At 46.9% G+C, this 12,603-nt stretch overlaps 2 protein-coding genes across 2 annotated transcripts; both read right to left on the reverse strand.

Annotated features, from left to right (window-relative positions):
* Window positions 1-287: 287 nt before the first annotated feature.
* LOC119298512 (pEARLI1-like lipid transfer protein 1) lies at window positions 288-1,020 on the reverse strand. Its single transcript, XM_037575887.1, has one exon. The coding sequence runs from the start codon at window positions 937-939 to the stop codon at window positions 511-513; it is 429 nt and encodes a 142-aa protein (XP_037431784.1). The 5' UTR covers window positions 940-1,020; the 3' UTR covers window positions 288-510.
* Window positions 1,021-4,380: 3,360 nt separating this feature from the next.
* LOC119304278 (ctenidin-1-like) lies at window positions 4,381-5,495 on the reverse strand. The gene has a single exon (XM_037581458.1). It carries the CDS (start codon window positions 5,352-5,354, stop codon window positions 4,776-4,778), a length of 579 nt encoding a protein of 192 aa, XP_037437355.1. The 5' UTR covers window positions 5,355-5,495; the 3' UTR covers window positions 4,381-4,775.
* Window positions 5,496-12,603: the final 7,108 nt, after the last annotated feature.

The raw sequence follows: 12,603 nt of genomic DNA on the forward strand, positions 1-12,603 counted from the left end.
GTGACACGTGCATTGTCGACCACATGCTCAACTTGCAGATATAGGAACAAAACGTATACGTCTGCGATATTTGTAGTATGATGAACTCATTTTTGTGCGTTACTCAGCCTTGCTTGTGGCACATTCCGCATCATACATAACTGTACTCCTAGCTTCGTGCTGAGACGTGAGTTAATTAAGCACGCGCGTACGATACATGCAGCAAGTGAATAATCAACCAGCCAACACACAATATACGTATAGCCTAGCGATCATGTCATTAAATAGCTGTTAGTGGCACGCACATATGAAGTTTAAACAAACTAGCAAGTGATCGATTGATTAACCAAGCAAGCAATATACGTACGACAAGCTATGCTCTACTACTACCTCCGTAAGCAAATATAAGATGGTTTAGATCACTACTTTAGTGATATAAAACATCTTATATTATTTTACAGAGGGTTAGTCAATGACATATATCCCGGAGGTGTTGCAGTGGGAAAAAAGATGTTGCAGTGGATGGGTCTTCTAGGTGGGGCACTGGAAGCCGGAGGGGACGTTCTTGCCGCAGTAGTTGACGAGCAGGCTGAGGTCGACGGGGACGTTGAGGTGGATGCCCAGGATGTTGGCCTTGAGCGCCGTGCACAGGCACACGGCTGCATCCAGGTCCGCCAGCCCCTGGAGCAGCGAGCAGCACGTCTGCTTCGGCGTCGTCACCGGCCGCAGGTTGATCAGCCCGCCCAGCACGTTCGCGCACGCCCCAAGCTTCAGCGCGTCAATAGGGCAGCCACCGGTCCCTCCTCCTCCACCCTTGCCTCCACCGCCGCCGCCCCCTCCTCCTCCTCCCCCGCCCGGCGGCGGCGGGCTAGGCAGCTTGCAGCCGCAGTCGTCGGCCAAGGTGAAGAAGAGCAGGTTCAGGGCAAGCAGCGTGGCGATCACCGCCGCTTTCGTCGCCATAGCTTGCCTACCGAGCTGCTGTGCGTTTACTACAGGGTTTATTAGAGCTAGCTCACTCTTGGCTGTGTGTGTCCAGTGCAAGGGACCTCGGCGTGCTACTTATAGACCAAGAAGAATGGAAGGGGTTGAAATAGCTCCTAGCTTAGTTAGCCCACTGAGGCCTCTTTTGGTTCATAGGGTAGGAAAATCATAGGAATAGGAAAGTTATAGGAAATGAGATGACATGTATCTTACATCCTATGAGTAGGAATAGGAAAGGAGATGCTCTTTGATTCACATGATAGCATTTTTTCCATTGAGTCTAGGCTAATGTTTATTTTCCTATGAAATGTGGAGGATAGGAAGAATTCCTTCACAGAAATAGGATTCCATTCCTACAAATCAAATGGCTCTAAAGGAATTTTTCATATAGAAATCCTATACTATGAAATTCCTACTCCTCTAAACCAAAAGAGGCCTGGTATTTTACTCACTGCACCTATGTAATGTAATCGATCAGTCTCTCCGTGTGAAGACGGCCAAGAGATAGCTGATCGCAACAGGTGCATGATGCATGTGAGCTGGCTTTGGCATTGGCCTTTGGGTATAGGTGGAAGGAGACAAGGAGATGTTTGGAAGGTTGCCGATACAAGATTTAAAGAAAATTTGTATATGTCAAATTATATAAATGAAACAATATCTAGACTGTTGATCCAAAATCCGACTGACTCGCCGAGCGCAAAGTCAACAATAACGTAGTTCGCTGACTTATGCATTCAAATTTGGCGAATCCCAAGCGACATGGACATACGTCTGCGGCTTTTGTCCATTTCTCGTTGAGATCACAATACTATTTCTTGGAGCATCCGGTTTTTAGGTTTTGTCGCACCAATGTACAAAATTTATCATCCAAAAAGAATGTACTCCAAACATTCTAAAATACTTGTCGTGCTTTTAGTTCATATTTGAACTAAAAGTCAAAATATTTTTCGGAGATATTAATTTTCCTGAAGAGGCGGATAAGATATTAGGTGGCTGTTTGATACCGCCAGAAAGACAAAGAAAAAAAGGTTCTAAGGAATCAAAATAAAGGAAAAATTGGGTCTATGTTCAACGGAAAAAAAATCTTCAAGAACTCAAAACATGCCAATGTGATAAAAGAATGGAATCCTAGAATTCCTGTTCAATAACTTTTTGGGCCCTTAGGCGCTATTGTAGCTAGTAGTATATCACATTTTCTTCATCGTACTATTTACTAACACATAATAAAATCCTGTTAAAATTTTAGTTCAAATTTAAACTAGAACCACGACAAGTATTTTGGAACGGAGGACATAGCTGTTTAAAGATGGAATTAACTCATTGTATTTTGCTCAATTATTTCCTCCCAAACTAATTGACCAGGACCGGCCTGCCAGAATCATGTGGTGCCAGTGACTAAAATGACACATAGGCCATCTATTGAATTTTTATGTTACCATGATGTCGTAAATCATTTTTACCTGTGCATTTTCTATCTAATAGAGAACTAGAAAAATAATCCCATTAGTCTGTCTGAGGCGAGGTGCAACTCCGAATTAGACATGACGCGGCTGGCTATGGCGTCACTGACAGAGCCTACGCAAATGGTTGATAGGCACGGGTGCAGGCGGAAGATGCTCAACTATCATTGAGAAAGGCAAGGCGTAGAGGGATGGCTGAGGTGGCAAGGAACAATAGTTGGGGTAAAGCTCCGACGGGTAGCGAGGTTCGGGTCAACGGGACGGGGCGATGGTCAGAGGAAGAAGAAGGTTACTCGGGCGGGATTCACTGAAACTAAAAAGAATGGGTTTGTCTAGGGCACATCTAGATGTGCTTTAGTTATTGCACATCTAAATGACTCAATCAAACTAGAAAGAAAAAGAAAAAGGACTAATAAAAATGCTTGCACGAATCTTTATGTGGACTCAATGGCATAGGACTTAGATGTGCAATACTTACGGCACATCTAGATGTGCTTTAGCAAAACTGAAAAAGAATCTCATGTGACCAGAAATGCCTTTTGGTTCTCTGGCTACAAGGAGCTTTTTTTAAAAATAAAAGAAGCATCAATGTTTCAAAACTTCTAAAAAAAAGAACACCACAATATCATATGGATGTATACTCCATGTGTGCAAGTTTTCATAAACATGCGAGCTACACAAAAAAAGTGGAAATTGTTGGTTTTATAGTGATATTTTCCCTACTTTTTTGTGTAGCTCTCAAATCAGTGTATTGTCTCATGAAATTTTACACACATGTACTCCTAGTATACATCCATATGTCAATGTTTGAATTTTTCCAGGATTTTTTGAACCTTTGAAACGTGATTTTTTGAATCTTTCAAAAAAAGGCTCCATGTAGCCCAGCATCAGAACGCTGGACTCCTCAGTTGACTGATGCATAGGTGCTTCCTTTTAACCGTGGCGGATTGTGTACTATTATGTCTGTTTCTAAATATAAAACTTTTGCGTCTTATATTTAAGGATCGGAGGGTGTACTACTTGGTACTGTAAACTCTTAATTTATACGTTGCCGTAGAAAAACATCTTAATTTATACTTGTCATCATGGTTCCTTACATTCTTGACTCGATTGAAAGAAATTGACAGCATTTACCAAAAGGACTATTCCATTCACGCGCCAAATGTACATGTCCTAGCATTAGCAAATTTAGCATGGTCGATTGACAACATCATCAAGACACGGTGCGTGCGTAGACAATGTCTAGCAAAGAGACACATTGCTGTTTGCCGTAGGTACGTACGTGGTGAAGATGGAGGCAGGGTCGACACGCAGATCTTTTCCCCGTCATCTTTGACCGTGACACGTGCATGCCTTGTAGAGCGCGGTCCACACATGCTTGCAGGCATATGAACAAAGTGCTTGTTACCTAGCTCCTCTCTTTGGCTTGGCACTTGCATCTGCTGGCCAATCACCCTCAGCCAGGTGCTTATGTTTAGCTAGCTAGCATTTCTTTTTTGAAATGGAGAGATCTGAAAGATGGTTAGGCTCTGGCTAGGAGCCTATACGTTACGTGTCCTTTTTTTGTGCATCACGCCGACCGGAAGATTGATATGTGTAGCTAGCCTGCTTCTGCTTGTAGCACATTTCAGATCACAGTACAGTGTACATAATTGAAGCACTAAACATATATACATATATGTGCATGCAAGTGGGTGATTGATACGTGTCGATCCACGCACCTCGGTCCTAATGAGACGCGACACAGATCTCATCGTGCGCATGGAGTATGCACGGAGAGAATAATTAACCAGATGCTAACACGATAGCTGAGGCAAAATCTAGAGTGACAAAAATAAAATTTTCCCAAAGAATTAACCAGTGCACAGAATGAATGAATTCACAGACGCTAACAAACTGCATGTACCACCCTAAGAAATCAAAGGCGCACAGAATTTTAATCGAATCAATTAGCAAATGCTAAAGATCACACAGAGACAGTTGACATATGATATTAATTACTTTACTACAATTGTGGAGGAGCAACCTCTTTTTGAAGGAAATATAATAGCAGCCAGCGGTACACGCATGAGATCATATGTGGCTGAGAACTGGATCCATGGTCCATACAGTACCGTAACCAGTTCGATGACAAGCAGTACGTGGTACAAACGGTACTACCACACACACAGAGAGAAATATGCAAGTTTAGCAACTAGCAAGAGCGATGATAAATTATGAAGCAAATAACGTATACGACTAGCTATAGAGCACTAGTCAATGGATGGATTGTAGATCATGCGTGCGTGCATGCACGTACGTACGTATAGTGGATGCCTGCATGCAGTGGACGATGGATCTCTCGGGTCTTCTCTTCTAGCGGGGGCACTGGAAGCCGGAGGGGACGTTCTTGCCGCAGTAGTTGACGAGGAGGCTGAGGTCGATGGGCACGTTGAGGTTGATGCCCAGGATGTTGGCCTTGAGCGCCGTGCAGAGGCACACCGCCGCCTCCAGGTCGGCGAGCCCCTGGATTAGCGAGCAGCACGGCTGCTTCGGCGGCGTCCCCAGCTGCAGGTTGATCAGCCCGTTGAGCACGTTGGCGCACACCCCCAGCTTCAGCGTGTCGATGGGGCACCGCGCGCGCCCGCCTGATCCGCCTCCTCCCGATCCGCCACCGCCGGACCCGCCGCCGCCGCTGCCACCTCCTCCTGACCCACCTCCGCCGCTGCCGCCTCCTCCAGATCCGCCGCCGCCGCTGCCGCCTCCTCCAGATCCGCCTCCACCGCTCCCTCCACCACCCCCGCCACCGCTCCCACCTCCACCGCCACCCCCACCGCCGCCGCCGCCGCCCGGACTAGGGCAGGATCCGCAGTGGCAGCCGCAGGCGTCGGCGAAGGTGAAGAAGAGCAGGTTCAGGGCCAGCAGCGTGGCGATCACCGCCGCCTTCTTCGCCATGGTTACCAAGCTACCAAGCTAGCTAGCTACCTGGCCTCTCTTGCTGCTGTGCGTGTACAGGGTTTAGACTGCCTCTGCCGTGTGTGTGTGTGTGCAGTGCAAGGGAGCTCGGGGCGCTATTTATAGCTCAAGAAGGACGGAGGGGGTTCAACTAGGTCCTAGCTCAGCCCACAGATATTATTTTACTCACACTATGTGAAGATGAGATGAGCAAGAGCTAGCTGCCCACCACGGGTGCAAGCAAGCTAGAAGACGATGCACGCATGTGATCGAGCTGGCTCTGGGAATGGGGACGGAAGCACAAGGAGATGGTAACAGACAAGGGAGCTGTTTGGGTTTGGAGGGTTGCCGGTTCGAGGGCCATCACGGCCTAGTGCTGCAGGAAAGATGGCGTACGACTCTATGATTCTGGCTAGCTAGCATCCTTTACCACTGCAGCTTAAGCTTTCCGGTGAATAATTTCTTGCTGCTGATTGTGCCTGCGCGTGGAGGGTGTCGTGTCGTGTCGTTCCGATCGGGTGCATGGTCGATATCGAATCACTCACTCAGGCAGCTGGCCACAGTGCGTCCCGTGATCTTTCATGGTCTTGCACTACGCGGCACGTACGTACGTTGGTCATAGGTACACCCATGAACTCATGTGCCGACGAGCAGGAGTGGCCGGCCGGCCGGTATGGGGGAGCGCGCGCAGAACTAGGTAACACATTACTCCTACATGATAATCGGAACCATCGCATTATTTGCGTATGCATGCATGTTCATGGGGAAGACGCGCGCACGCATTTGGTAGTCACCGATCAGCCCAACACTCACATGGTTGGCTGGTTGGTTTATTAGGACACTATTTTTTCTTAGCAAATGTTACTCACATAACCATAGTAGCTTAGAAAGATTCATGTGTAAAGTTACCACATTTTCTATGAAGGAAAAATTCACGGAACGAGTATGATTTTTGGGACAAGTTAGGGCAGCTCTAGCTGACCCCTTTAAATAATAGAGGAGTAAATTACCGAGTAAAGCTTAGTGAAGTATATTTACTTCACTAAATATTGGTCGTTTCTAGCCAATCCCCTAAATTCAGTTCAGTAAATAAAGAAGTCGGTGCAAACAAACACAAATTTGATTTAAACAAGTACTCCATCTGTCCTAGAATATGAGAACGTTTTTGATACTATGCTATTATTAAAAACGTTCTTATATTTTAAGACGGAGGGAGTACTTATTAAACATATTAACGGAAATTTCGGTGCCGATTCATAATATTTTACAATGTCATCGACCGAAACTTACTTTAAAATTATTACTAATTTAACCAAAACTAAGACTAGAACTTACTAATTTTATTCGCTATCCGTATCTTCAATGATCTCTTTCCACTCGGCTCTGGATAGCCTACCGATCATAGTGTTGGCGCTTGTGCCGTATGTGGACTCGAAGATGCCACCGTGGCCGTAGATGCTGGTGACTCCTTCCCGCGGCTGTCATTAGCGCCTCCTTTGCTACAATTGTCGTCGTCGTTGCCACTGTCACCTCTGTTGCTGCCGCTGTCTTCATCGTTGCTGGACAGGACAATGACCTCTACCCCCTGCCGCTAGCTGCTCGTACAGGCGGCGCTCCCCCTCTACTTGATTCGGGTAGAGGCGGCCGAGCTCCGCCATGTACACCTCGTCGAAGTCTCTGCCGCCAAGCGCTCCCTCGCCTCCCGGTCCCCCTTCCTCTCGCACGCGGAGATCACCGGCAGGTCGATGGCATCCAACCGCGGCATCTCACCGAACTCAAAGTTTCGGTGTCCGTTGGTGTCGTGCAATGTCATTTTTGTGGGTGGCTTGCTCGGCGTAGTGTAAGCTCCCGAGCCATCGCTTTCTGGTGGGTGCGCTGGTCCGTAATTGCGGCCACCCACGTCCTCTATGCCCCTTGCTGCACACCGATGTATTGTCTCTATGGGCTGTGGCAGCGGCGGAGGGAGCTCGAGGAAGCTAGGCAGGCGGCCGCGGGAGGCAGATGGGGCGGCACGACGCTTGTGGCGGTGCGGATCCGCACTGCAGATGGGTGGTGGGGAGTAGCGGTTGCGGTATCCGGCCATGGCTGCGCGGGTGCGAGTGCTGGTGCAGTTTGGGGCTCGTAGGTGAGGTGTGGACGGCGGAGGATTGGATGGGGAAGAGGCGGAGAGGCGTAATTGTGTTTTACTACGCGGCCGAGCAGATGAGTAATTTTAGGTTCTCGGGAGGCGTGGTGTAATTTTTTTACTCCACTAACCGGTTTAGTCAATCGGCTAGGTCCCGGTTATAGGAGAAAAACTAAATTTTTAACACCACTTCTTCGGTACAACCCTCCCCCTCCTAAACACATCAACGATGGAGATCTGTTTATACCTCTTCATAATAAAGGGTAGGATGGTATTTTTGTTGGAAATATGCCCTAGAAGTAATAATAAAATGGTTATTATTATATTTCCTACTTCATGATAATTGTCTATTGTTCATGCTATAGTTGTGTTATCCGGAAATCGTAATACATGTGTGAATATATAGACCACAATATGTCCCTAGTAAGCCTCTAGTTGACTAGCTCGTTGATCAACAGATAGTCATGGTTTCCTGACTATGGACATTAGATGTCATTGATAACGGGATCACATCATTAGAAGAATGATGTGATGGACAAGACTCAATCTTAAGCATAGCATAAGATCGTGTAGTTCGTCTGCTAGAGCTTTTCGAATGTCAAGTATCTTTTCCTTAGACCATGAGATTGTGCAACTCCCGGATACTGTAGGAATACTTTGGGTGTGCCAAACGTCACAACGTAACTGGGTGACTATAAAGGTGCACTACGGGTATCTCTGAAAGTGTCTGTTGGGTTGGCACGAATCGAGACTGGGATTTGTCACTTCGCATGATGGAGAGGTATCTCTGGGCCCACTCGGTAAAACATCATCGTAATGAGCTCAATGTGACTAAGGGTTGGTCACGAGATGATGTGTTACGGAACGAGTAAAGTGACTTGCCGGTAACGAGATTGAACGAGGTATTGGAATACCGACGATCGAATCTCGGGCAAGTAACGTACCGATTGATAAAGGGAATTGAATACGGGATTGATTGAATCCTCGACATCGTGGTTCATCCGATGAAATCATCGTGGAATATGTGGGAGCCAACATGGGTATCCAGATCCCGCTGTTGGCTATTGGCCGAAGAGTTGTCTCGGTCATGTCTGCATGGTTCCCGAACCCGTAGGGTCTACACACTTAAGGTTCGGTGACGCTAGGGTTGTAGAGATGTTAGTATGCGGTAACCCGAAAGTTGTTCGGAGTCCCTGATGAGATTCTGGACGTCACGAGGAGTTCCAGAATGGTCCGGGGGTAAAGATTTGTATATAGGAAGTCCAGTTTCGCCCACCGGGAAAGTTTCGGGGTCATCGGTATTGTACCGCGACCATTGGAAGGATCCCGGGGGTCCACCGGGTGGGGCCACCTATCCCGGAGGGCCCCATGGGCTGAAGTGGGAAGGGAACCAGCCCTGGTGGGCTGGTGCGCCCCCCATGGGCCTTCCCCTGCGCCTAGGGTTAGAAACCCTAGGGGTGGGGGGCGCCTCCACTGGCTTGGGGGCCAAGCCACCCCCTTGGCCGCCGCCCCCCATCTAGATGGGAACTAGAGGGGCCGGCGCCCCCTGGCCCCTATATATAGTGGAGGGGAGGGAGGGCAGCCGCACCCATGTCCCTGGCGCCTCCCTCTCCCCCCGTGACACCTCTCCCTCTCGTTGGTGCTTGGCGAAGCCTTGCCGAGATCCCGCTGCTTCCACCACCACGCCGTCGTGCTGCTGGATCTCCATCAACCTCTCCTCTCCCCTTGCTGGATCAAGGAGGAGGAGACATCTCTCCCAACCGTACGTGTGTTGAACGCAGAGGTGCCGTCCGTTCGGCGCTTGGTCATCGGTGATTTGGATCACGACGAGTACGACTCCATCAACCCCGTTCTCTTGAACGCTTCCGCTCGCGATCTACAAGGGTATGTAGATGCACTCCCCTCTCCCTCGTTGCTAAATGACTCCATAGATTGATCTTGGTGATGCGTAGAAAATTTTAAAATTCTGCTACGTTCCCCAACAGTGGCATCATGAGCTAGGTCTATGCGTAGTTTCTATGCACGAGTAGAACACAAGTTGTTGTGGGCGTTGATTTTGTCAATTTACTTGCCGTTACTAGTCTTATCTTGATTCGGCGGCATCGTGGGATGAAGCGGCCCGGACCGACCTTACCCGTATGCTTACGTGAGACTGGTTCCACCGACTGACATGCACTAGTTGCATAAGGTGGCTAGCGGGTGTCTGTCTCTCCCACTTTAGTCGGATCAGATTCGATGAAAATGGTCCTTATGAAGGGTAAATAGAAATTGGCATATCACGTTGTGGTTTTGGCGTAGGTAAGAAACGTTCTTGCTAGAAACCTATAGCAGCCACGTAAAAACTTGCAACAACAATTAGAGGACATCTAACTTGTTTTTGCAGCATGTGCCACGTGATGTGATATGGCCAAAAGGATGTGATGAATGATATATGTGATGTATGAGATTGATCATGTTCTTGTAATAGGAATCACGACTTGCATGTCGATGAGAATGACAACCGGCAGGAGCCATAGGAGTTGTCTTAATTTATTTATGACCTGCGTGTCAACATAAATGTCATGTAATTACTTTACTTTATCGCTAACCGTTAGCCATAGTAGTAGAAGTAATAGTTGACGAGACAACTTCATGAAGACACGATGATGGAGATCATGATGATGGAGATCATGGTGTCATGCCGGTGACAACGATGATCATGACGCCCCGAAGATGGAGATCAAAAGGAGCAAAATAATATTGGCCATATTATGTCACTATTTGATTGCATGTGATGTTTATGATGTTTTACATCTTATTTGCTTAGAACAATGGTAGCATAAATAAGATGATCCCTCGCAATAATTTCAAGAAAGTGTTCCCCTTAACTGTGCACCGTTGCTAAGATCCGTTGTTCCAAAGCACCACGTGATGATCGGGTGTGATATATAACGGGTGTAAGCCAGATTTACACACGCAATACACTTAGGTTGACTTGATGAGCCTAGCATGTACAGACATGGCCTCGGAACACGGAAGACCGAAAGGTCGAACATGAGTCGTATAGAAGATACGATCAACATGAAAATGTTCACCGATGATGACTAGTCCGTCTCACGTGATGATCAGACACGGCCTAGTTGACTCGGATCATGTATCACTTAGATGACCAGAGGGATGTCTATCTGAGTGGGAGTTCATTAATAATTTGATTAGATGAACTTAATTATCATGAACATAGTCTAAAATCTTTGCAATATGTCTTGTAGATCAAATGGCCCAAGCTAATGTTTCCCTCAACTTCAACGCATTCATAGAGAAAACCAAGCTGAAAGATGATGGCAGCAACTACACGGACTGGGTCCGTAACCTGAGGATTATCCTCATAGCTGCCAGGAAAGCATATGTCCTTGATGCACCGCTAGGTGAAGCACCTGTTTTCCCTGCAGAACAAGACGTTATGAACGCTTGGCAGACACGTAGTGATGATTACTCCCTAGTTCAGTGCGGCATGCTTTACAGCTTAGAACCAGGGCTCCAAAAGCGTTTTGAGCAACACGGAGCATATGAGATGTTCCAAGAGGTGAAAATGGTTTTCCAAGCTCACGCCCAGGTCGAGAGATATGAAGTATCCGACAAGTTCTACAGTTGTAAGATGGAGGAGAACAGTTCTGTCAGCGAGCACATACTCAAAATGTCTGGGCTGCATAACCGCTTGTCTCAGCTAGGAGTTAATCTCCCGGATGATGCAGTCGTGGACAGAATCCTTCAGTCGCTCCCACCTAGCTACAAGAGCTTTGTGATGAACTTCAATATGCAGGGGATGGAAAAGACCATTCCCGAGGTATATTCAATGCTGAAATCAGCGGAGGTGGAAATCAAAAAGGAACATCAAGTGTTGATGGTGAATAAAACCACTAAGTTCAAGAAAGGCAAGGGTAAAAAGAACTTCAAGAAGCACGGCAAGGGAGTTGTCGCGCCCGGTAAGCAAGCTGCCGGGAGGAAGTCAAAGAATGGCCCCAAGCCTGAGATTGAGTGCTTTTATTGCAAGGGAAACGGTCACTGGAAGCGGAACTACCCTAAATACTTAGCAGAAAAGAAGGCCGGCAATACCAAAGGTATATGTGATATACATGTTATTGATGTGTACCTTACCAGCGCTCGTAGTAGCTCCTGGGTATTTGATACCGGTGCAGTTGCTCATATTTGTAACTCAAAACAGGAACTGTGGAATAAACGGAGACTGGCGAAGGACGAGGTGACGATGCGCGTCGGGAATGGTTCCAAGGTCGATGTGATCGCCGTCGGCACATACCTCTGTATTTACCTATGGGATTAGTTTTAAACCTCAATAATTGTTATTTAGTACCAGCTTTGAGCATGAACATTGTATCTGGATCTCGTTTAATGCGAGATGGCTACTCATTTAAATTTGAGAATAATGGTTGTTCTATTTATATGAGAGACATGTTTTATGGTCATGCCCGCTGGTCAATGGTTTATTCTTATTTAATCTCGAACGTGATGTTACACACATTCATAGTGTGAATGTCAAAAGATGTAAGGTTGATAATGATAGTCCCACATACTTGTGGCACTGCCGCCTTGGTCACATTGGTGTCAAACGTATGAAGAAACTCCATGCAGATGGACATTTGGAGTCTCTTGATTATGAATCATTTGACACGTGCGAACTATGCCTCATGGGTAAAATGACCAAGACTCTGTTCTCCGAAACAATGGAGCGAGCAACCAACTTATTGGAAATCATACATACTGATGTGTGCGGTCCAATGAGCATTGAGGCTCGCGGTGGCTATCGTTATGTCCTCACCCTCACTGATGACTTAAGTAGATATGGGTATGTCTACTTAATGAAACACAAGTCTGAGACCTTTGAAAAGTTCAAGAAATTTCAGAGTGAGGTTGAGAATCAACGTGACAGGAAAATCAAGTTCTTACGATCAGATCGTGGGGGAGAATATTTGAGTCATGAATTTGGCACACACTTAAGGAAATGTGGGATAGTTTCACAACTCACGCCGCCTGGAACACCACAGTGTAATGGTGTGTCCGAACATCGTAATCGCACCCTATTGGATATGGTATGATCTATGATGTCTCTTATCGATCTACCGCTATCAT

This window comes from Triticum dicoccoides, chromosome 5A (assembly GCF_002162155.2).
Source record: "Triticum dicoccoides isolate Atlit2015 ecotype Zavitan chromosome 5A, WEW_v2.0, whole genome shotgun sequence".
Classification (NCBI taxonomy): domain Eukaryota; kingdom Viridiplantae; phylum Streptophyta; class Magnoliopsida; order Poales; family Poaceae; genus Triticum; species Triticum dicoccoides.